We start from the raw sequence: 26,863 nt of genomic DNA, 5'->3' as shown, positions 1-26,863 counted from the left end.
TACATTTTAATAAAATACATATTTTTTAAAAACAGTAATTAGTATCTGTCTAGTATGATCATTCTGAATGCTAGTCTCTACATTCAAGATCAGCAGCAGGGCTTGGGGGGGTGAAAAAAGGGGAGTGAGATGGGGACATCTGTAATAGTGTCAACAATAAAAATAAAGTAAAAAGAAAAGATCAGTAGCTTCTGCAGCAATAACCATCTTCTTGCAATCTTCCCCCTAACCCCAGTCTGATTCAATAACTCCTTTTGCTATTCACAAGATTTAAAATGGTATAAATTTCTAGCTCAACTAAATGCAGAAAAGCATGTTTTATTAAACAAGTTGTGGTAAGTAATTATGGCTGTTACCAGGTATCATGAATAATCAGGAGAGTAACTCAAGATTTTATTATTGAATTGGGCTTAATAAAGAAGGGTGAAGGCTTGGGTAAGCAAAGAGTTTGCCAAGACTTCCATGCTGAAGGCGTTTGCAGTGCCCAAATTTGTTTGGGCACTTGTTTTTGTTTTTTTCATGAGACAAAATAATGACACATACCAAAGTGAGCCAGTTAACAGCAGTCTTCCTATTGATTTCCTGATATTACTCTTTATTTTATAATTTTTTCTCAGTTCTAAATTTTGATTATCTAGATCACTGAAGACAGAGAGGATTATTGATGCTTATACAAAGTTATAAATGATGTCAATTATGGGCAGGCTCTGACAGTGATGATATGCCTCATAAATAAAAAAAAGAATACTTTCTTAATGCTGTAGGAATTTGTTCCATACTATTTGGGGAACAGTAATCTTTTAAAATTTATTTTTCTTATATTTGTATTGCTTTCAGAAAGAAAGGGAGAGGAAGAGAGAAAAACATCAATGATGAGAGAGAATCATTGATCAGCTGCCTCCTGCATGATCCCTACTGGGGATCAAGCCTGCAATCCAGACAAGTGCCCTGACTGGGAATTGAACCGTGATCTCCTGGATCATAGTTGATGCTCAACCACTGAGCCATGCCAACTAGACTGGAGAACAGTAATCTTACCTTTAGTCTGATTGTACATTTTAAAATTGACTTATCGGGTCTAGTAATAATTAATGTCGTTTTTAAACATTCGTTTAAAATCTTGCTTGGCGTTGACTTGTATTGACATAACCTTCAAACACGTGGTATCTACAGAACGTGTGAAGTGCAATTAACAAGTTTTGCTTGAAAAAGTTTGTGTTTGGTTTGGTTTTTGTTGCAAAACTAGGGCTAAGAAGATGGCGGATGAAGAGCATATTCGGCACTGCATGCTTTACGAGTTCCAATTAGGAAGAAAAGCAAGTGAGGCTGCAAAAAACATCTGTAGTGCTCTTGGTCAAGATGCAGTTAGCGCCAGAAAATGCCAGCGTTGGTTTGAGAAATTTCGCGAGGGAAATTTTTCGTTAGATGACAAGAGTGGTTGAGGCCATGTGTCCAATTTTGATCAAGAAGCTCTTCAAGCTTTTTTGGTGCAAAATCCTCAAATTACCCAACAAGAGCTTGTGACAACTTTAAATTGTTCACAAAAAACAACTTCCAATCAATTGTGTGCACTTGGCAAAGTCCAAAAGTTTGGAAAATGGGTTCCTCATGAGTTGACCGACAACAACCGTAATCAAAGAGTCACAATTTGCAGTTCGCTCCTCTCTCGTCAAAACCGTTTGCCGTTTTTAGAGCAAATTGTTACCGGAGATGAACAATGGGTGCTGTATGTTAATTTGAAAAGGCGGCCTCAATGGTTGGACAAAATGAGGCTCCGCAGCACACGCCAAAACCTGACTTGCATGCGAAAAAAGTGATGTTGTGTGTTTGGTGGAATTTTAAAGGAATTCTTCATTATGAACTTTTACCATCTAACCAAACCATTACAAGTGCAGTGTATAGTGCCCAATTGGAAAGGTTAGCCCAAGCTTTAAGAGAAAAAGAACCCGCGCTGATTAATCGGAAGGGCTTAATTCTTCACCACGATAACGCACAACTGCATACTGCAAGAATCACTGCTGAAAAACTGTGCCAGTTGGAATGGGAAGTTCTCCCTCAACCTGCATATTCTCCTGATATTGCTCCTTCCGATTACCATTTGTTTCGTTCTTTGCAAAACTTTCTTCTTGGAAAAAAATTTAATAATGAAGAATGCCTCAAAAATGCATTGACCGAATTTTTTGCATCAAAATCACAAGAATTTTACAACAGAGGGATTAAAATGCTTCCTGAGCGTTGGGCACAAGTAGTAGAAAACAAAGGCAACTATATTGTTGATTAAATTTTGTTGTATTGTTTAAATAAATTCGATTTAAAAAAAAGTATTAGAAAACGACATTAATTATTACTAGACCTAATATTTGATGTCCTAATATCATCTTTATGTTCTAGGCAACCAAAAATGATTCTTTCCTTAGCAAATATGAGAAGGGCACTTCAATATCACTACAACTAAGCCACTCACTCACTTGTTCCTTTTTTTAATACTTGCTTTTTGACAAGTACTGTTTAAGGATCTGGGGATACAATACCATGATAGATTAAAGATGGCCAGAAATCCTTTGATACTTCTGTCATCAAGAGGTGGGATTTAAGTCCCTTCCTTTTAATCTGGGCAAGCTCTGTGACTGCTTTGACTAACAATATAAGCACAACTATGACTCTTAAAACTTCTGGACTCAGGACTTAAGAGACTTGCATCTTCCATTTCCTGTCTCTTGGAACACTCCCTCTTAGAGCTTTGATCCAGTGTAAAAGCTCTAACAAGCCCAAGGCAGGCTGTCCTGGCAATATGAAGTCCAAGTAAGAAGGTTTTGTGTGGAAAGAAAGATTTCTGGCTGCTGTTCATCTGTTCCAGCCCCCACTCCCACTCCCACCCCCAGCTATATGAGTTATCCCAGAGAAAAGACAAGCCATCCTGGCTATACCCTATCTGAATTTCTGACCCATAAAATCATAAAACACAATAATGAAAATTGTCTTATTCCATTATGCTTTAGTTTGCTACACAGTGATAGGTAATCAAAACAAGGAGAGAAAAAATCAGACTTGGTTCTTGTCCTCACAGAACTTAAGATTATCACAGTTAAAACAATGCAGAGCTAATATTGTACATCCCAGTGTGGTGTAATAAAGTGAAATACAGCAGCTTAATAGAAACTAGGTAGAGGAAACCTGGCATCCTGTTTATCCTCTTTGTTGTGTATCCTATTAAGAGTGCTGTTATGTGCTTAGTGCTAGAGTGAGTCTGGTTCCAACTCTAGAACTTTTCAACTAAGGGTAGGTATTCTACCAGGAGTAGGCACAGGAGGCTGCCATGATTGCACCCAGCAGCATCACTGTAAATGTTCAGATTTTTAAATTATTCTTAAAACTTATTCTAAGCAATAAACATAATAGCCAACTATTTCTTCAAATACACATCCTGCTCATAGAAAGTGAACATTTTGCTTTTATATTATGGTGGGACCTGGATTATGTGAAGTCATGACTGATGGGATGGAAAATGCTATAGGCTAAAATCCACTGCCCTGGGGGAGCTTATTAGTGTAAGATGTGAGGCCGAGTGTATAGCAACTTATTCACGAGGTGTACACAAGCATCCCAGCAAACTAAGAGGGGAAATATAGTTTCATTGATTTGTTTTCTAGTTCATGTTCAGTGATAACTTTTTTTCTCTTTTTAAACCAACAGAGTAAAGTTTCAAAAATTCAGTAAATGTTAAGGTTGGATTTTTAAAGACTCTCAGGGAAATAGAATAAATACTAGAGGTCTTTCTAAGGAATACTATAGAAGCTCTGTAGTCCAGAGTTTACAAACTCAAATGCCATCAGGGCCAGGTATGACACTGAAAGTGAGCGAAGTGAACCAGGTGTCAAGACAGTGAATGTTGAGCTAGAGGCATATCCCATACAATCCAGAGGGAAGCTTGCTCTCAGCTCAGAGCACGTATGCCATGTCCATGGGCCCAGAGATGTCAAACTTTCTAAATTTTCTAGACAAGCAAGACATTTTAATTTTTTTTTTTTCTATTAGATTTCCAAATTCTAAATGTTGGGCCAAACGAAATACACCTTTGGGATGATATTAAGCAATCTCTGATGTAGATACTTGACATGGATTGATGTGGATATCAGCCTCTCATGGATACAAAACAGATAAATGAGTTTGGCCAGACCTTGCTGTCAACGGTTGCAGTAGCCCTGGTAAGATTTTGTTTTTTAAATGCACTTCTCCATTAGTGATGGCGGGTGAAATGTCTGGTTTTGCAAATTAGTGCGGTCACTTAGTTTAATGTACTCATGTTTTTACATATTTATAAAAACCTTTTACATTATGAATGGTGATTAAATGCTTAGACACTGAAGATCAATAATGCTTCTGTTCACCTATTTACATTATTAAAAAGTAATAAGTCATACAGAGCACGCAGAATATGTGGTTTACTTTGTAGTCATGTTTGGATGAGACTGAAAAAAAGAAAGGCTACAGGGTAAAATGTATTTAGCAAAAACGGTAATTGAGTTGGGCTCGTTAGAGATTCCACTGTGGGCAGGGTGCATGTTCACAGTTACAATGAACCATCACGGGGCACAGGGGCACACATTCCATGTGCTTCACATGCCAATGCAGCAAAATCAGAACAAGGAAGTATAGTCTCACTTGGATGCACAAGGCTGAACAGTTGTTTAACCTTTTTGTGTCCTTGCCACTGTTTAGCTCCAGAGCCTTCTAATGGTGGCAACACTCAGCCGTGAGTCATCTGCGTGGGTCATGTTTTGCCAGTAGGCAAATGAGCCCCTTGGCACTCTTTCTTCATCTGCCTACACAGCTAACTTTCAATTACATGACAAAAGGAAAAAACGTAGAGTGGTTCACCTGATTATGGCACATAAGTGTTCTACAGCAGTTTGAGGATAGCCACTCCACAGTTAGGGATTAATAGGGCCATAAGTCCTTTCAAGGTCATCAGCTCGCTTTCTAAGTAGCCAAAGTGACTCAGCCTAGTGGTTTAAAGTCAGCTCTAAGTATCAGTCTGCTTGGGTTTAAATGTTGACTATGATACTCATTGGTTGTAACCTGGGGCAAAAAACATAATTGACATCTCAGTTCTTATTTGCTTACCTGACATGTGGGGATAATAACAGTGTCTATTATATAGGGCTTTTGTACGATTCAATGAGATAACACACGTTAAAGCTTAGTACAAAAAACAGATCCAGAGGCAGAGAAACATCAATCAGAACCTCAAATTTCAGGGAAGGTAGGGGAGGGTGGGGATAAGGAAGAGAGATCAACCAAAGGACTTATATGCATGCCTATAAGCCTAATCAATGGACAGAGACAACAGGGCGGTAAGGGCATGAATTCGGAGGTTGGAGGGGTGTAACGGGGGAATAAGGACACATATGTAGTACCTTAATCAATAAATAAATTTTTAAAAAAAAACTTAGTACAAGACCTGACACATAGTAAGTGCTCAATAAAAAACTCCACTTTATCAGTCATTCAATTGTGTTCCTATAAAAAGAGGAAGTTCATTAGCACAGGTTTGAAGTTTATAAATAATGTCATTAACATGTATTAGATTGAACTGGGTTTTTAAAAATCACTTGGTTTTTATGTTTCTTGTATTGACACAGATGCCATTTGTCTAGTATACATTTGATCTAAGTCACCAGGTTTATTTAAGAACAAGTTGAAATTGGGCAGCTGTAGTATAACAGAAAGGTTACAAGAGTTGTTGCAATCCAAACTCACTGGCTGTGTGGTGTTGGGCAAGTTATTCAATCTCTCTGAACCTTAGTTTCCTCATAGATAAAACACACCAATACAGATACCTACTACACAGACATATTGTGACATTAGAAAATAATGTATGTTTGAGTGCTCTGCAAACTCTATGTACTATGTAGATTTAAGAGCTTGTGACAATGATATTTATATATGTGATTAGAGTTGGATTTATTATTTTACCTACAGAAACACTGCATGTGCTGATTTTTAGATGAAATATAGTTAGATTGTGTGTCCTCAACTATTTCCCTTGTAAAAGGCCCATACCTTTTCTGACAGATTAGATGTGTCTGTAATAACTGAGACCACTGGATGGAGGAGACCTGTCATTCTGAATTCAAATGTGACTTGCAGAGCCAAATGATAACTTGGAACATTTTACAAAAGAATGAGGAAAACTCATCAAACCAGGAGGGCATTAACCACCACAAGTAATGGGTTTGTTCACTTGGTGAGCATCTGCTGAGAACCACTGAAGCATGAAGCTGAATGGCAGGGGTTGAAGTTTCTTCTCACTTTTCTAAATCTATTGCTCAAACACCCTGCTCTGGGTTACAATGACTTGTCTCCTGTCTCTCTCAGGTCCTGACTTTCTCACTGTACTTGAGTTCAGTGAGTCTTTTAAGATGGGACCACATCATGGAGGTTGTTATTTCTTTTTGGACTGACTTCTCTATTCATGGAGAAAGCCACAGAGATGATGACTTCATATTACCATACATAGGAAAATGGGAATAATGGCTGTTTTTTTGTCCCCTTTGTTCCTCTGGTGTACAAGAAATAAATCTCCACTAACTAAATAATTACTTTGACTGTAGCCCATTCAAAAGTTACCCCAGAGTTGTTATCAAGTTAGAAGTGCTTCACAATGGGAATGACCGAGTCTCTTGGCAAAAGGCAAGCTTTGACTAGATCCCCTGGAAGAAAGGGCCTTTATTGTGATGCACTGGCATTTGGGCTTTGGGTTCTGCCAGAGACCTAAAAGGTCAGAATGTCACAATAATAAAAATAATGAGTAAGATTTATGTTTCAATAACAGCTTATAGTACACAGTCTGTGGGAAGAACACTCAGTATTTTAAATTTGCATGCACATGTCCCCCCACCCACCTTTTTTTTTCTTCTGTGTGTAGGTCTAAAGTGAGTTTTAATTTCCTTATATTGTCACTGGTTTCAATATGACCTCTTGACTGAGTTTTTCTTGGGGACTAATACCATCCACTAGGATACAACTGAGTGGGTGAGGTGCAGGCTGAAGCTCCTGGACAAATAGTTTCCATGTTTATTTTTTAAGCTCCTGTTTGCAATAGTCTAGAAGCTAGTGAAATATCAGCTTGTGACAAGTATAATATAAGAGACCAGAAATGTTGACTTCAGTGACTTGCTTATACCTAGTGTTAATGAGTAAAATATGTCATTGCTGAAGATGAATCAGAGAATAACAATGAGCAATTCATGTTATTACACTTCAAATAAGTAAGCAATTTAAAAACACGTTCTTCACCTAACGGGTTGGACTTTGGTCTCAGATCTTGAGTGACAACTCATGCATTTGAGCTTTCATAGAAGACAGATTTTCACAAGTCCTGCATTTCATGTTAGGATGCCCAATTCACCCAATTATTTCATATGGAAAAATTTACACATGGAATAAAAGTTTAGCTGTTGAAAATCATGAAGCTTTCAGGGATCAATCCAGAAGCTAAACAGTGAATTTTCAAATTATACTTCCATCGTTTTTTTTGTAATTAAAAGACCCATCTGTATTTCACTACACATAATACACAATGTAAGTGTGCACGTGTATCTTTTATGATTTAGAACACATGTGTCAAACACAAGGCCCACGGGCCAAATCCGTCCCGCCAGGCCTTGCAATGTGGCCCGCACCGCACTGTCATCACTGCACTCTGCTGCATTTCCATCACAATGACAGTTTATGACTGTTCAGTAAACCATTCGGCCCGCGATTTAGGCTGGATTTTAGATTTTGGCCCCTTCTCTGATTGAGTTCGACACCCCTAATTTAGAATCTCTAGAAATGAGTTCTCTCTGTTAACTAATCAGTAAGAGCATGAACATTCCAAGTAAGCCTAAAAAAAATAACAATGTAGACTGGGTGGAATGGGAAGTAACCTTATCTTTAGAAAATATCTTCCTTTCACATTTCAGAGAAAACATGACCACTGTTCATTAAAAAATAAAATAAATACACATATACCTGCTGTCAAATGAAATCTCTGGAGGAATTACATGAGTGCTGTCCTTGCCAATGAGAAATTTGATTCGATCATAGAAGAGTCTTGAAGTATGCTGAGAAAAGAGGGGTTGGCTTTGCTGAATTAGGTCAAGAGGGTCTGGTGAGCCCTGACAGAGAGGACTTATATAACAGTTGCTTTGTTGACAACAATCAGGGTCCACACAGTCCATCAAACCATCTGGAAAGAAAGTATTGAAATTTAGCTTAAAAAGAAGCAACATAGTTTATAATTGGCACAAATGGAGAAAAAATATAGAATACAGTAAAAATAACTGTCCATATATGAGTTCAGAATCTATTAAATCCACATTTCTCATGAATGATCACTCATTCTGAATTTATACAGCACATCAGTAAAATTCAAGTTATTTTGTTCATAAATTTTTCTTTCCTGATTTCTCTAGCATTTGTGGGCTGTATTATTACATTGCTTAGCATTTGAATAGAGTATTCTGTGAGATAGCACTCTTTACAAGTTTCCTTTTCCTCAGCAAGACCATCCTCCAGGCTAGCAACTCTTTCTTATAATTATTCTGAATTTCTAACACCATGTACAAGTATGAGCACACAATTAACAAATTCTCACTAACCTGAATTTGTTTTTTGTTTTTTTAAAGAAAAAGGAAGGGAGCCGAGACCGGTTTGGCTCAATGGATAGAGCGTCGGCTTGGGGACTGAAGGGTCCCGGGTTCGATTCCGGTCAAGGGCATGTAACTTGGTTGCGGGCATATCCCCAGTAGGGGGTGTGCAAGAGGCAGCTGATCGATGACTCTCTCTCATCGATGTTTCTAACTCTCTATCGCTCTCCCTTCCTCTCTGTACAAAATCAATAAAAATATATTAAAAAAAATTAAAGAAAAAGGAAGGGAGATGGGGAGAGAGAAACAACGATGTGAGATAGAAACATTAATTGGTTCCTCACATACTAGTAAGGACCTCAACTGGGGATCGAACCTGCTACCTGAGTATGTGCCCTGATGGGGAATCAAACTCGAGACAGCTTGGTGCTCAGGACAATGCTCCAACTGAGTCACTCCAGCCAGGGTAATTTATTGTTATTTTAAAAAATTATCCCAATATTTTATCAACTGGTAATTCAAAATAGAAATTGGTATTCTCATGTGGATTTTTCCTGAGTCCACATTTATCCCAAGAAAAAAATCACATAGAGGCTTTATTCTTTGGTAGAGGAAGGATGTGGGGCACAGGGATTATGGGAGGAGGGGAGACCATGGAGAATCTATAATAATAGGTACAAAACACTGCATCAGGTGCTGGAGGAAACAAAGAGTTTTATAAAACACCTCTTTTCCTGTTTACAGGAGCTCAGAGCCTACTAGGAGAAATATCGATAGGTATCTAAAACAACTGGCTTATACTAGACTAGTTTAAAATGCAGGGAGTGTTGTGAGAGAGCTGCACACAGAAAAAGGGTCAGAGTGATTAACAGCATATGGATACTTCATTCCACACCCAATAAGCAAAAAAAAAAAAAAAAAAATTAAAGTCCTTCCAAGGTCCTTAAAGGGGACAAGTAGCCCTAATTTAGATGTTTAACAAGGGTAAATATAGAGATGCTAATTTTCTTGGCTTGCAATAGAATAGGGAGGCTCAGATGGAGCAGTGGCTCCTTAGGCTGCTGATGAAAGTTACTGGCACTGATTCCATGCAGCTCTTGTGCTTGCTCTCTCTCTGACAGGCCTGCTCCTGCCTAGCTGGAGGGGGATGTACCACAGCTGGGGGCAATGAAAGCCAGGAACATGGAGAGAGTAGGTGGTTGGAACAGTAGCCTTAGGGCACCCAGCAAATATTTCCCCCCACATGAGGTCCTTTCAAATTCCATGTACCATAGACACTACTTTGATTTAAAATGCAGTTTGCTTCTTTCTTGCCTTCCCTGTTTGTTCAGTGTACTTCTGCCCTGATTTCCACTTCTCTGTATACATATTTCTCTTTCACTGATGACAACAGTGGATTCGTTTCAATAAGAAGTCCCCTTCTGCCCTCCTTTATCCCCTCATTCAGCAAATTATATTAACAGATTTTCTATAGATTTCAGATGCCACTACCACCTCTCTCACCAATCTATTTTTCTCAGTCTCCTATTAGCACATTACCTCTTAACTCTGCTAATTAAACATCTGGATGCACTAAAAAGCTGGCAAAAATATCAGGCTGATTAAAAGAGTTCTCTGATGTTTGTAATTGGTGCACAAAATACTACACAATGAAAAACTGGCTTTCCAAGGGCAGTCACTTTTATCTTTCAATTTGTAACAAATGCACTAGTAATAATCAGATTGGACATTCACAGGTTTCAACCTGTCAACCACACAATTCTAACTTATTTTTGAAAAGAAATAGATTTGAAATAAATAGCAATGCCCAAATGATTTTCAAAACTGGATTCTAAACACAATACAGAACCAATTCAAAAATGGGACTCACATTCTCATCTAGTTATGTGTTATAAATTCCAAGCTAATGTTTCATATTAAGTAATTGCCTATTACACAGGGCCGACCCTCTAAGACCTCTGTTTTCTGAGAGAACAGCAAGACTTCTGTTAAATATAGGAAGGCCACAAGCAAGCAGAACAATAATGGCATGCAATCCACAAATAATAATTCATAGTAAGCACAGTACATGGGTGAAAACCTACTTGCCAATTATCACATTGGATAACAGTCCATAAAGTATGTCTAGACTGTTACAAAGAAGTGCAAATGACAGTCACACTGCATGTGTGGGCTTCTTTTTTTCTTTTGGCTATTAACAATTCTTTTATTGTTCTGAAATGGAAGCTGTGGCACCCTCCTGACAGCCAGGCTCAGGCATCAGATATGGGCATATCAAATGTTCACTTATTTTGCTCTTAAGGTCTGTTCCCTTTAAAGAAATAAAAATAAAAGCTAGCAAAAAAAGAGGGTGGTTTAACTGTCTTGAAGGACTAAACTTGGCATTCACCGATTCTAGCTTTGCTCAAACCAGTAAGGACTATGTCAGTTGGTTCAATTGGGGCTGACAAAGATCAAGGACACTGGTGTCTTCTGTAGGTGATCAATTATTTACTATTAAACTTTTACCTGCTACAAGTACAACCTTGGTTGAAAGAAGGATTGAACAAGGGAAAAACATATTTTACTAATCCTTAAAGTGAATTTTATTTTTTTAGACTATTTTTATTGATTTCAGAGAGGAAGGTAGAGGGATATATATTGCTTGGCTATCCCCTGCATGCTCCCACTGGGGATCGAGCTGGAAATCTGGGAATGTGCCCTGACCAGGAATTGAACTGTGACCTCCTGATTCATAAGTTTATGCTCAACCACTGAGCCTTAAAGTGGCTGGGCCTTAAAGTGAATTTTAAAATATACATGTTTTCAGGAACAGCACTGACATTATCGCCTTGATAAAAATGGACAACTACTTCATGATAAGGTATCCAAAAGGATTTGGAAACATGTACAAATTTGTTAGTATTTGCCAGATATGACACTAGTTACACCCACATGTATTATTTCAACTAATCTTTGCAAAAACCCTGTTAGGTAGACATTCGCATTTCTATTTTACCATTAAGGGAGGGAAGGCTAAATGCGGTTGCACAGTTGGAAGAAATACGGGAGTCATATCACACCCAGTGTATTGACTACAAATTACATGTTCAACTTCAGCATTTAAGCAGTATTGCAAGTACTGAGCTAGGCTCTAAGACTTGCAAGCACCTTACTAATTAATGTAGGTATTTAGAACAAATGAAGTGGTTGAGATCAAAGAACCAGATTATTCTGATTGTACCTAATCTTGACTATGCCACTTACAATCTATAGTGTCCTGGACGATTCAGTTCAATTCTTGAATTATCTTTTAGAGGAGTTTCCTCATCTATAAGTAGGGAATAATATAAATGCCCACCCTATAGAATTGTTGTAGTAATCTCATGCTATGGTAATTATAAAGGCCTTAGCATAGTGTTTAGTATATAGCTAGCATTTTTGATAAATGTTAGCTATTGCCATTAACAAATTTCTAGACTGTGCAGGCTAAAAAGGAGTCTAGGGATAGTTGTCCTAAGGGTAGATGCCAATGGTCTTCAGTAGCAGCTTAAAATGTTCAGACTTACTTCTATTGAAGTTGTTTTATCACTGGCCAGACAGCAATTAACATCTGTGTAGCATATTCAATTCGCTGGAATGTGTTTATTTTGTGAACTCTGCTTGGATAGGCTGTCAAATAGGCAGGATCATAAGTGGCTCTAAATAGACACTAATGTTATAGTAAATCTTTCATTAAATTTTATAAATTCTGAATTTGTTATCATTTGGACAGGGGCTGGATTGAAGCTTAACCTTTTCAGGATATATAGCTTAGAGAGCCTGCCAAGCAAATTAATAGTGAAAAAGAAATTGAGGGGCTGCTCATTCCAATGATTCAATTATATAAAATCTTGCGTATTGTAGAAACACATAAACAATGTACTAATGACAAATCAGATAAATCCTTCATAAACTTTTATTAAAACAGGCCCACTACTAGGTACTCCTGTTAGCTTAGTTGTTGATGTTATATGCATTGCAGATAATATGATCATATTTGCTTTGGAAATAGCCTGTAATTCATTTTTTTCATTTATTCAGACAGCTTTTCACCCTAGCATTTTACTGCATTAGTAAAAAGAAAGTGGGAGAGGCTCAAATGTACTCAGGATTTGATCTGCTCAAAACATTGTTATTGCTATAACCACATGCAACATACTTTTTCTGTCAGGGAAGCACATTGCTTATATGCTACTAATATTCACATTTTCCTGTCCCCACCTGCTTTCAGTGGCTTCCTATATCACTCATAGTGAAAGCCCATGTCCTGACAATGACTTACTTCCTCATAGTCTAGTTCTTCACTGTCTCCCTCTTACCTCTCTGATCTTATCTCCTACTAATCCACAGCCCCCTTCCCACTATTCCTATGCCTGGAATGTTCTCTCCAATAGCAACATGGCTCACCCCTCACCTCTTTTAAGTCTTTATTCAAATGTCACCTTTTTGGTGAGGCTTTCTCTGATCACCTTATTTAAAATTTCAAACTTCTACACTCCCCCCCCCCTGCTTTTAAAATAATTCTTCATCACACACCATTTTATGTCATAGTATATTTTAATAATTGGTTTACTGTCTGCCTCTCACAATGAGACTGTAAGGTCTATGGAAGTGTGGATTTAGTCTTTTTTATTCATTGCTATTTCCTCAATGACTAGAATAGTGCCTGGCTCAAAATAAGCATTCAATAAATACTTATTGCATGTCCTAAAAGTCCCATTTCTCTGATATTAGTAAATTTACCTAGAAATAATAAAAATTTAACTAGTGGATCAAAATATATATTATAGATTTGTCATTGACATCACACCTTTATTACCCACTTAAATCTCTGTGCTTCAAACATTATCTCATTTCTTTTCACCATTGCTAAGTAGGCAGGAGTCAAGTATTATTAGCCTTAGTTGATAGATAATAGGACAGATCTAGTCAGAGTTTAGATTTTCTATCTTCCACTTGTATCTGGAATCACTTGGCAGGTTAGGCTCATAACTAAGTGATGATTCTTTAATAAATGGACTGCTTAAAAACAGGGGGGCGGGTATGGTCAGAAGTCAATACTTAGAAATATGCTTTCTGATGCTAGGTGTTTTGTTTCAGCCAAATCTTAAAAGTAAATGTGGAATGGGTGCCTGGTTCTTAAACAGAGCAAATGTTATCAATTCATTGTTCCTTCTATTTCATTTTCCTTTTTATCAAATACTGCAGCATGCTGGTGACATTCAAAACATGAAACTTATTGATCCATGAGCTTATATGTGTTCATAATTCACCCACAGTGCTGATTTCCAGATCTAGAAACACTACATCATACACCAGGCTTACAAATAGCTATTGTTCTTAATGAATGGTGACTTGTTATGAAGAATGATTCCTGGAACATCATTCTTTTTTAGGCAATTAACTTACTGATTTTACCAGTGAATCTGAACATGGACCACTGGAAGAGTTTGTACAAGGGAAGCTTGGACAAATATGTGACAATTACTTAAAAGAGCAGGGGGAGGACCATTTTGATTAAACACTCTTATTCTATTGATATATACTAGAGGCCAGGTGCATGAAATTTGTGCACAGGGGGTGTGACCCTCAGCCCAGCCTGCACCATCTCCTATCTGGGACCCGGACATCCCTCTCACAATCCAGGACTGATGGTGTCCAACTGCTCACTTGCCTGCCTGCCTGATTGCCCCTAACTGCTTCTGCCTGCCAGCTTGATCATCCCCTAACCACTTCCCTGCCAGCCTGATCGACACCTAACTGCTCCCCTGCTGGCCTGATTGTCCCCAACTGTCCTCCCTGCTGGCCTGGTCACTCCTAATTGTCCTCCCCTGCAGGCCTGGTCACCCTCAACTGCTCTCATCTGCTGGCCTGGTCACCCCTGACTGCCCTCCCCTGCAGGCCTGGTCACCCCTGACTGCCCTCCCCTGCAGGCCTGGTCACCCCTAACTGCCTTCCCCTGCAGGCCTGGTCACTCCTAACTCCCCTCACCTGCAGGCCTGCCCCCTCCCCCCACAATTACCCTTCCCTATAGGCCTGGGTCCCCTCAACTGTCCTCCCCTGCAGGCCTAATCACCCCTTACTGCCATCCTTTGCAGACCTGGTCCTCCTTCCCAACTGCCCTCCTCTGTAGTCTTGGTCCCCCCTAATTGCCCTCTCCTTTCAGCCATCTTGTGGCAGCCATCTTGTGTCCACATGGGGGCAGCATCTTGTGTGTTGAAGTGATGATCAATTTGCATATTACCTCTTTATTAGATAGGATTTTTAATCTCATTGACAATCTTCCCAGAGTATCACAACCCACTTTCCTTCCTCTATAACTGTAGTGCATAAAATATAATCTTTGATAGATGATCTTATGAAATTCACACTGTTCTGTATGATCTGGTGATTGCCAACCTTTATATTCTTGTCTCCTACCAATCTCTTCCTGACTCATTGCATTCCAGCTGCAGTGACTTGCTTTTCCCTCCTAGAAGAGGCTAGTATGATACATTTCCACCTCAGGGTACTTGTACATGCCATTTCCTTGGCCTAGAACATTCTTCCCCTGACTTATGTGAGGCCTCCCTAATCATGTAGACTTAGTTAGGATGCTCTATTTACATTTATAGCACTCTAAAAATTTTATGGAATGCTTTAAAGTTGTACATATAGTTATTTGTGTGGTTTCTTTTAAAAAACATGTTTTTTAAATTGAGTTTAGAGAGAGAGGAAGGGAAAAGGGTATAGATACTGAAATATAAATGAGAGAGATATATTCATCAGCTGCCTACTACACACTCCCTGTTGGGGATTGAGCCTGCAACTCAGGCATGTGCCCTGATTGGGAATTGAACCAGAGACCTCTTGGTTCATAGGTCAATGCTCAATTACCTAGTCACACCAGCTGGGCAGTTTCTTATTTAATAGCTGTTTTCCTTTCTAGCCATAAGCTCCACAATGGCAGAAACTTCTCCTGTTTGTCATTTTCTCCCCAGTGCCAAACATAATACTTGGCACAAAGTAGTAATGAATAAATGAAATACTAGGTGCCCAATATGGTATGTTTGGCTGAAAGGTAAACATTTGAGTCAAATAGTTGGATCAGTGCTATCTAATAGAACTTTCTTCGATGATGGTAATGTTCTAGATCTGCACTAACAGAGTAGTCACCAGCCTTATGTGATTACTGAGCACTTGAAATGTGACTAGTGCAATTGAGAAATAGAATTTTTAATCTTATTTAAGTTAAATTTAAAGTTACACATGACTAATGGCTATATATGAGAGAATACAATTTTTGATATCTCCAAATAGTAAGATATTGAATGGTCTATAAACTTAGCCAAGCAAGATAAAGAAATTAGACATTTTTATGAAATCCAATTTATCACTTTTTTCCTATTGTAGTTTCTTCCCTTGCTTTTATATTTAAAGTCCCTTCTCATCTTGAAACATGTCACTAATATTTTTCTTTTAATTGTGTTTGAGTTTTCTTTTACTTTCAGCTCATTAATCAGGTAGAGTGTTTTTATTTATCTTAGTTTTTGGAATATGGTATGAATTGAAAAATCTAGGGCTTTTTCTTTAATATTTATCTCACACCATTTATTTCATAATGCTTCTTTTCCCTACTAATCTTTAATGCAGGTTTTATAGCACACTAAATTTATATTTATGCTGGGGAGTGTTCAAGATCTTTTATTCAGTTATATTTATTTGTCTACTCTTACATCAATACCACTTTGTTTTAATTATCATAGCTTTAAAATATTCTTTAACATCTGATAGTTCTAGCTTGCTCTCACAGGTTTATTTTAGCTACTCTGATTCAGTTAATATAATACCTAAATTTTTTTCCTCATGCCAATTCACATGTGCATGTAATATATGGTTATTATATTTTCTAGACCCCAAATCAGGACACATAAAAATGTGATCCCCATAATGTTGAGTAATCTCTTCCAAGCATAGAGTTATGTACCTGGTACATAAATGAGGTCAAAACATTTGATTAGATTTGTGATTTCTATAGTAATTGGTTTTTTTATATAAAATATCTGATATTCCTTTCCTTTTCTTGCATATTAATAAATTAATTCCAAGGTTATTCATTCTATGTACTGTTTTTACTGTTCAAGGAGCTCTTAGGTAGCTCCTAGACCAGCTGTGTCACCCGCATATTCAATGCAGCCCAATTAGTTACTAAGAGTCACAATGCATTGAATCAGAGTGTAACTAAAGTCAAAGCTGCAGGAAGTAGCAGCAATACTAATGAGTATTCAAAGCTGATTAGAATGTAAAAACCCCAGCCACTCTTTAAGTATCAACTATAATATGGAGTAATCAGGTAGCAGGTACTTGAAGCAACTGCTTGAAATTTATTTTTTTATTAAGAAGACTTTTGAAGAATTACATTTAAAAACCCAGGACCACGTTTTTCCAAAAGGTTCAATTGGCACTTTTTGATTTCATTAAAATGCACACACACATGCATAAACAAGTATGCTAATATTAATCATTAGTCATAGTCAACTAAATGAATCTTGAAACTACCGAATGAAGGACATTTTATGTATTCTTAGCAATACTATTTAAACACAATAAAATGGAATTATTGTCCAAAATCTGAGTCATGGGGCTTTCAGAGTTATTTAATCCATCTTCCCATCTTAAGATAGAATCAAATATACATTTAAAATCCATATCATTTTAATTCTGCTAAAGGAAAAATATATGGTAATTAAAGCTATAAGGAGCTCTCCCTATCCTCTCTAAAGAAACAATTATAAAAATATACTGAATCCATATAGGGTCTTTGATTGCCACACAGACACACAATTTTAAAGAAGTATTCAGAGGTCAATACACATTCAGCAAAATCTCCTTTATCTTTTGTGTTTATGTATACCACAGATATTGATCATTAATAACCCATTAATCCATTAATATTCAATTGATGAATTCATTAAATATTTTGGTTACCTAGAGGTGATATCGAGGCCATAAAAACGCTTGATAATTAAATATTCAGTCATTTTTATCAAGCTGTACTTTATTTTTTTAAGTAATTTTTTTAAATATATATTTTATTGATTTTTTACAGAGAGGAAGAGAGAGGAATAGAAAGTTAGAAACATCGATGAGAGAGAGACATCGATCAGCTGCCTCCTGCATACCCCCTACTGGGGATGTGCCCGCAACCAAGGTACATGCCCTTTACTGGAATCAAACCTGGGACCCTTCAGTCTGCAGGCCCATGCTCTATCCACTGAGCCAAACTGGTTTCGGAGAAGCTGTACTTTATTAAGGCAGGAAATTTATTTTGGCTCAACACTAATTGAGTCAAAAAGTATAATCACAGAGGGTGTTAAATGTATTTTCTGAGCAGAAATCTTTTAATCAATACATCAACTGAAAAAATCTCTATTACTACCTAAAATTGTGTTTGGAATGAGGCAGACCACCTAGGCTTATACCCTGGCTCTATTTTCTTGGTATATATTCTTATTTAACTTCTCTGTGCCTCAGCTTCCTAATTCGTAAAGTAGTACTTCTCCATCAGGGGATAAAATTAAATGATACATAAAAGGACTCAGCACAGTGCCTTACACAGAGTAAACCCCTAATATAAGCAAGCCAATATTGTTAGTGATTATATTGATCATGTAACTATAAACTCTGCATCATGCTTCTCATGAAACAAGATAATCATATAGACAATATATTTAAGTACTTGGTTGTATAGTACTGTGATAAGCACCACGGGAAATTGGCATGGTAGATGTCAGAGGTTTCATGAGAAATATGGTTTGAGTTGGGACTTAAATGATGGGTAGAAAATAATGGGTATAGAGGAGAGGGCTCATGAGGTAAAGAGGCATATAATGAAAAGGAAGTAAAGGAAGGAAAAGATAAGTCTTGGAGGGCCATAAAAGTCAAGTAAATAATTGATTAGTGTAACATTTTATTGAAAACCTCACTCTGGCTTCCCAAATGAGAACTTCAATTTAGATAGGTAGTAAACAATATTGTCAGAAAATGGTCTGTTATCCTAAGTTTATTATATGTGTATGTGTGTGTGTAGGAGGGTAGTGGTATAGCTTATCATCTTTTATGTAGTTAAAAATGAATTAACTTTTCCCAAATCATAGAGCTAATAAGTACACAGCAGACCTAGTGTTTGAGCCCAGAAAGTTCAATTTCAAAGCTGTGTTCTTAACCACAAAGTTGCTTCCACATAAAATTCATAAGGTCTTATAACTTTCTAACGTAAACTGCTAGCCAGGACAAAAGAGGAGAAAACTCACACTCAATTTGGTGCTTAAATTATGATTACTACCTTATTGATTTAAACCTCATGTTTGGGTTTAAATGACAAGATATATAATTGTCTAAGCAGTATAGAAAAGTGAGGCATCAAATTGAATAATCTACTTCATTTCAAATAATATACAGAAATTAGAAAGGAAGCTTTCTTTTAATTTTGTGTTTCCTTGTGTGGAAAGTAATAGGAAAGTGATAATTTGTTGTTTTAGGCTCATTCAGAGGTGATTCGAGCTGTTTTGAGGCCTGATTATACAATGTATTAGGTGGTTTTGTTTGCTTGACTAAAATAGAAGTGGTTACCCTAAGGCCTTGAAGCTGCACATGGCTTTTTAAAACATCATGTGCAGCTCTTAAATATAAAAAAAATCTACTATGAACCATCCTAATGCTATGTCCTTAGAAAGATAAAAAGTGTTACTAAATGGTAGAGACACAAGAGGGAGCTCTAAATAGCTAAGAACAAAGAAAACTATTTCACATTCCATATAATGCAAGCTACACTAGCATCTGGCAGTTTGGACACATACACTGATTTAATTTGGTATAAAGTAAATGTCATTGGTAAGGAAGCTAACATGGTAATAGTAGTTAAGAAAACAGGGTCTAAAGTCATATATCCCTGAATTGGAATCTTGGTTCTGTTGCTTTCTAACTGTGTGACCTTGGAAAAGTCATTTACCATCCCCATTCCAAGCATTAATGTCATTTCCCATCTATTAATAGGAAAAATTGTACCTATACCTCATGGTGTTGGTATGGGAATTAAATTAGATATAATGAATGCAAAGAGATTTGAGTATTGCCTGATTATAGTAAATTTTCAATAAACTGAGATTTAAAAACAGTATGACCTTATATAATAACTCAATGTTGTTTATACTAAGGATTCCTAATTTTCACTCTTGGCTAGATTGGTCATCACTGTGCTAAAGGCTGTGCTATTCCTTTCTTATATGAACATTTTATAAGTGACTCACCTCCATCATTGTCCAAGTTATCTCCACAAAGCATTTCCATGACAACATTGCAGCCTGTCCCACTCCAACCCACCTGACACACACAGTGCCAACCATTTTGATCCAGGGTACACCGCCCATTTCCAAAGCAGAGACCTGGGCAGCCATCTGAAATGACAGCAGAGAATAATAATCACATAGGCATTAGAATGGGATTGGCCAATCTGCTGTATCTCCCTCTACAGGGAAGCGTCTAATCATCTGGGCTCCATTCAGATGAGGTGTTGAATAAATGGAAGAAGAGCTTGCTTGCTTACCAAAACTTCCCAGGGAACTTGTTATTCCTTACTCTGCTGTTATTTTCCTTAGGGAGCCAATTAAGCATTATTAATGACAATGCCAATTCCCAACCTCTGGTTCAGATACCAGAAAAACCAGGATGGGGACAAAAAAAAAATGTTTTCTGTTTCTTTTAAAAAAATGTATATCTTCATCTCAATCAAAACTGGATGGATGGTGCTGTATGTAGTTATGGCTAATAAGCTGGGGGAAGGCAGCAGTTTCCATGAAGAGAAACATCCCCTAATTATTTCAAGTCTGTGCGAATTTTTTTTCTTTGGGACTTAGTTATATTGGTCTACAGTTCAGACTTTACCATTGTTTGCCCATATGGTGCCATAAAAAATGCTGCAGCTACTTTACATCTACGTATTAATTTTTTTTCTCTTTAAGATCATTATTAATCTTAGAACTACAGATTGATTTTTCTTACTTATCTGGTATCTCTCTCAGAAGCTAGCATAATATTATGCCAGTAGTAAGTACACAACAAATGTTTATGGAATTAATGCATGCCAAATTTAGATTTTTGGAATTCTGGAGAACAACTATCAATAGATAAATTTATTCAAGAGAAAATTGTTATGCTTAAATGACTTCTATTTATTGGTAAACCTCAAACATTGGCAATGGTCTCTATTTAGACTTTTGATTTCTCAGGGATTCCCTTCTCTTTCTACCAGTAGTTCAGAGTTAGGCTATTCCAGAGGGCAACTGTGCATGTGCCAAGTGCTCAGTGGGCAGATGAATAGAGATAGCAATAAAGGCATAGAGCTTCTGGAAATTTTCCCAGTAGTAATACCAGACAAGATCTGGATTTTACTGGAGATAGTCTAATCAATATTATTTTCATTTAATGTTTTTGTAAGAAAATTCCATAAGTATAAAGGGCAAAAGAAAGCTTTTTCTAAATCTCTAGATAAAACACAGTGTTCCTTCCAAATAGTTTTCCAAGCAACTATCAACAGACCAGAGGAAGAAAAAACTTTAAAATGAAGTGGCAGGTGGCTGATAGAAAATGTGAAAATATAATATATATAGTTGTCCCTCAGTATTTGTGGTTAATTGGTTCCAGGACCCCAAGGGTACCAGAATCTGAGGATGCTCAAGTCCCTTATATAAAATGGTGTTGTATTTGCATATAACCTATGCACATCCTCCTATATATTTTAAATCACCTTCAGATTACTTATAATACCTAACAGAATGTAAATACCATATAAATGTTGCTATACTTTATAGTTTAGGAATCAACTTTCAGAAATTTTTGTTTTCTAATACAGGGTGGGGCAAAAGTAGGTTTATAGCTGCGAGTACATGAAACACAGAGTTTATTTTTGTATTATTATTTAGCAACTATAGGTCTGATGCATGAAATTCATGCAAAAGTAAGCTTTTCTTTCCCTTCTCTCCCCCCACTGCTGGCACTGGCTTTCCTCTGGCCATCTATAGGAACCTGGGATCTCAGATATGACGTCTGGAAGGATGTCCGGTCTAATTAGCATATTACCCTTTTATTATTATTGACTGCTATAGATTATTGTATCATTTTCCATACAAACAACTGCAGACCTACTTTTATCCTACCCTGTATTTTCGATCTTCCATTAGTTGAATCTGCAGACATGGAACCCACAGATATAGAGGACCAACTATTGTGTGTGTGTGTGTGTGTGTGTGTGTGTGTGTGTGTGTGTGTGTTTGTGTGTGTGCATACAAACAATCATCCACTGATTAATAATAGTGGTATGTTCTGAGAAATGCATCATGAGGCAATTTTGTTGTAGAACATCATTGAGCATACTTACACAAACCTAGATGGTACAGCCTATTACTACAGTTGTATTTGTTCTACTTTTATATGACTTGCAGTGCAGGTTTTTTACACCAGCATCACCACAAATATGTGAGTAATGCATGCACTATCACATTATGATGGCTATGAGGTCACCAGGGAATAGGAATGTTTTGGTTCCGTTTTAATTTCATGGGACTGCTGCTGTATATGTGGTCTGTCATTGAACCATTATAATGTGGCACATAACTGTGTGTGTGTGTGGGTGTGTTTCTCAAGAATTGGTACATGATGAACTTATTTAGGTTTAAGAAAGGATTTTAACTGGTTCTATTCTCATGGATATACAAAGGATATGAGAATTTAGGAATAATTTGGAATGTCTTCAACCTTCTGAGGCTGAGGTAATAAAAGGCACCAGGATATCTGACAAAAAACTCTTAAGTATCTCTATCAAAGGCAGATCACTGGGGGGCGAATGATGAAGACTTATAGAGGGATAATTCTTTTAACCTTGTAAGGATGCTGTACATGGACTTAGAGCTATATTGTTATGTTAAAAAAAGTTCAACTGTCTGCCTAAGTCTACTTTATTGAATAATTACCGTATCTGCTATGTGTTACACACACACACACACCCCAAAAACAAGTTCTTAAAACAAAACTGCTTGTCCATCTATTATATGATATGGAAAAAAATGAGTCTTGTTTGTTGTTAAAACAAAATACTTTACGGTATGACTATTATATCTTGAACTTTACAATATTAAACTTAGAATTGTCAAAAGTAGAAGGGAAAAACAAAACACCAACTCTTCCTTTCCCACATGCACATTTTCCATTTAAAATATTTTTTTTGTTGTTATAAAACTACTGAGAAAAATCTTACCTCGAACAGCATCTAAGTAGTGAGCTAAAAAGAGGGGAAAAGAGTGATGAATTTCTGGGAGACCAAAGCTATACAACATTTACTAATGGTTTACTATCTGTTGCCTGGAAGGAGAACAGCAAACTGTGAACTGAAGAATGCCTGCAGCTCAAAAATTGGTACACTGGCCTGTGTAGTTTGGGCATCATATTTTCTCTGGGAAAGATATTAATGGCTTTTCTGTAAGAAACTCTATTAGGCTTCATTAAAAAAAGTGTCATATTTCATTAAAACTATAATAACTGCATTTTTACATTTTAGTAATAACTTTTGTGAAAGAACACTAGCTAGAACTTCTTATTAGTGATACGTTTAAAAGGAAGTTCTGAAGTAACCACCTTTAGTAATCATCACAATCCTCTTATATGAAGACAAAAAAATACTATAGTGAAGAAATGTAATTAAGCTGCATGTGAATTTCACCCCTCACCACTTTTTTAATGGATCTTAAATATTTTCCAGTCACAGAACAAAACTACCTTTAATAAAGTGGTAATGCAGTTTAATAAGATTATATGATATATATATATATATATATATATATATATATATATATTACTTTGGCAAGTTCCAACCTCTATAACAAATTATGTTCACCTAAAAATTGAAGCTGCAGTACAGTGTCATTGAGGGGGAAAGATCACAAGCAATGACTTGGGTGTTCAGACCCCCATGCTTCCTTTGCTCTACAAAAATTTTCTGGGTGTTCATGGAATTCCACTGAAACATGCTGTGACCCACTTTTCTTAGCTGAACAATGGGAATAGTACTTGTCCCTCTGTATTATAGGTAACATTTGTGGCAGATATGTGTATGTATCAAGGGCTTTGATATTTTTTCCCAGAAAAATAAAGTATTTTAAACCTGAAGCCTTCATTATTATTAGTTTTTTTTTTTATAGTGTGAAGACCACGTGACAGGTTAATTATTATTACATAGGCTTTCTCACACCCACAGACTGTTCTTCCAGGCAATATCCTGAAAATTAGTGAAGTTGGTGACGAGGAATGACAGATTCAGTACAAACTCTCTATGCTATCCAATAAACAATTCAACACAGATGTTCTATTGATGGTAGGTCAAAGGTATCTTCCTCATATACATTAAAGACAGTGCCTAATGATTGAATGGCCCCTATTGAAGTAATTCTATTTAATAAAATTGCCTCTAAGTTCTTTCAACTGAAAAACCTATTCTTTTCAAAAGGAAAAATGGGCAGTGAATGTTAACCTTCACAACAAAAGAACTTCTCTTATTAACCAATGACACTTTATTCCAATGTATCACTTTTCATTTGAGTAACTCAAAGTACTTGAAAGCTAAAAGGAATACTGAAGTAATAAGAAAGGAAATGACACAACAAATAAGTAAGGTATTGTCAACAAAAGAGGAAACTTCCCAGTTAATGACACTTTCAAACTATGGCTAACCCTCTTTCTTCTCTCTTTTAACCTCAAATTCTATGAGAAGCCTGGTGATTGACTCACTAGACTGCTTTTCTTTAACTAATCCAATTTACTTTTTTCAAAGTGTAGTGGTACTTACCAATTGTGCAGTGGTCGCCCTCCCATCCAGGGCTACACTCACATTTTCCATCTTTGCATTGGCCATGCTCAGCACAGTGAGAATGACAGGAGCGTTCTTCACATGTTGGTCCTACCCAGCCTTCTTCACATTGACAAATTCCCCTTGAGCAGACTCCATGGCTACCACACTCCATGGTACATAGCTCTGTGGGAATTCAAAGAAAATATACTGACATATTTTATTATAACTAAAATTTACTATGTCCAAAGACATTAGAATTACCAAAATGTTACAAAGACCTCTAGCACTTGAGAGAACATATAAGGAATTTCATTAAAAAGATAGTTAAGTTTCTAAGTATAAAATAAACTCTAAGTCAAATTGATTTTGAGATGTTCATAAAATGATAATGACATTCAAGTCTTAGAAATGAAGTTAATGCCAAAAAAAAAAAAATGTCAAATGGGTTTCACTAAAAATTCATTAAGATCACAAATAATGTTGCCAGAATTTTATGATGCAAAGCAATCTTTGGGGGAAAACACACACGCATAATAAAATAGCACCCTAACTTCACTCAGGAAGAGAGATTCTACAATTGAAAACTGTCTAATCAATTTCATAATGTACAAAAGCTGCCAATGATGATAATCAACTGTTTTCCATTATCCTACTAACAATATTTGCATTTATTTTAAGCATTTAAAATGACTACTAATTGGTTAAAATACCCAGTATTCTTATCTCAAAATATCACCCAGTATTTAGTTTATATCATCAAGGTGTATACTGGCTCTGCAGAGGTTATCTCCTATGCTCTGTCCTCCTAACTTTTTGTTGAGAAATGTTGATTATTAATAAAATTATGACAGTAGAGAAGTCCAAATGACAGCTTGGCAAGCCCTTTTCTAATTAAATATCCCTACTGGAGGAGAAGAAGTGGGATAAAAGCCTATAGAAAGAATGCAATAGGTTTTGGGTACATTCGGCCATATATCCTTAAAGGAAAAAGAGGGAGTTCTAGAAGCCAAGTTGTCTATCTTCCATTGTCTTAAATTCTTAAACTATGTTTATATATTAAGAACATAAACTAAAGAGAAAATAAACAAATGGGATTACATCAAAATAAAAAGCTTCTGCACAGTAAAAGAAACCATCAATAAAACCAAGAATTGGTTCTTTGAAGGGATAAACAAGATTGATGAACCTCTAGCCGAGCTCACCAAAAATCAAAGACAGAAGACCCAAATAAATAAAATCAGAAATGCAAGAGGTAAAATAACAGCAGACCCCACAGAAATACAAAGGATTATTTTAAAAATATATACTATGAACAACTCTTTTCTAACAAACTAGACAACCTGGAGGAAATGGACACATTCCTAGAAAAATACAACCTTCCAAAACTTACTCAAGAAGAACCAAAAATATCAATAGACTGATAAATATGGAAGAAATTGAAACAGTCATCAAAAAGCTTCAGCAAACAAAAGTCCGGGGCCAGATGGCTTCACAGGGGAGTTTTACCAAGCATTCAAGGAAGAACTAAAGCCTATCCTCCTCAGACTATTCCAGAAAATTCAAGACAAAGAAACACTTCCAAGCTCCTTCTATGAAGCCAGCATCACCATAATACCAAAACCAGATAAAGATAACACTATGAAAGAGAATTACAGGCTAATATCCCTCATGAAGATAGATGCCAAAATCCTCAACAAAATTCTAGCAAACCGGATTCAGCAGTACATCAGAAAGATCATACCCCATGACCAAGTAGGATTTATTATGGTGATGCAAGGATCATACAATATTTGCAAATCAATAAACATGATACATCACATAAACAAATTGAGAGAAAAAAATCACATAGTCATATCTATTGATGCAGAAAAAGCATTTGACAAAATCAACACCCTTTCTTGATAAAAACTCTCAAAAAGGTAGGCATAGAAGGATCCTACCTCAACATAATAAAAGCCATATATGACAAACCCACAGCCAACATCATACTCAATGGGCAAAAACTAAAACCATTTCCTCTAGGAACAGGAACAAGACAGGGATGCCCACTCTCAACGCTCCTGTTCAACATAGTACTGGAAGTATTAGCCATAGCAATCAGACAAGAAGAAGAAATAAAAGTTGGAAAAGAAGAAGTAAAACTGTCCTTATTTTCAGATGACATGATATTTTACATAGAAAACCCTAAAGACTCTGTCAAAAAATTACTAGACTTAATAAATGAATTTGGCAGAGTAGCAGGATACAAAATAAATGCCAAGAAATCTATGGCATTTCTATACACCAATAATGAACTTACAGAAAGAGAGAATATAAAAACTATCTCATTTAC

At 36.6% G+C, this 26,863-nt stretch overlaps 1 protein-coding gene across 1 annotated transcript in view; it reads right to left on the bottom strand.

Moving 5' to 3' along the window:
• The window catches only part of TENM1 (teneurin transmembrane protein 1), a 938,436-nt gene that overhangs the window by 163,637 nt on the left and 747,936 nt on the right, over positions 1-26,863 (bottom strand). The window contains exons 15-18 of the mRNA XM_036443384.2: positions 24,529-24,714; positions 22,945-22,968; positions 19,943-20,089; positions 8,017-8,233 (exon numbers count right to left, since the gene is read on the bottom strand). Coding sequence (XP_036299277.1) covers positions 8,017-8,233; positions 19,943-20,089; positions 22,945-22,968; positions 24,529-24,714 — 574 coding nt within the window. The remainder of the gene's footprint in view (positions 1-8,016; positions 8,234-19,942; positions 20,090-22,944; positions 22,969-24,528; positions 24,715-26,863) is intronic.

The sequence above is a fragment of the Pipistrellus kuhlii genome, unplaced genomic scaffold (assembly GCF_014108245.1).
Source record: "Pipistrellus kuhlii isolate mPipKuh1 unplaced genomic scaffold, mPipKuh1.p scaffold_m20_p_19, whole genome shotgun sequence".
Taxonomy (NCBI): Eukaryota; Metazoa; Chordata; class Mammalia; order Chiroptera; family Vespertilionidae; genus Pipistrellus; species Pipistrellus kuhlii.
Note: the sequence above shows the minus strand (reverse complement) of the source record. Positions and strands in the feature narration are given on the sequence as shown.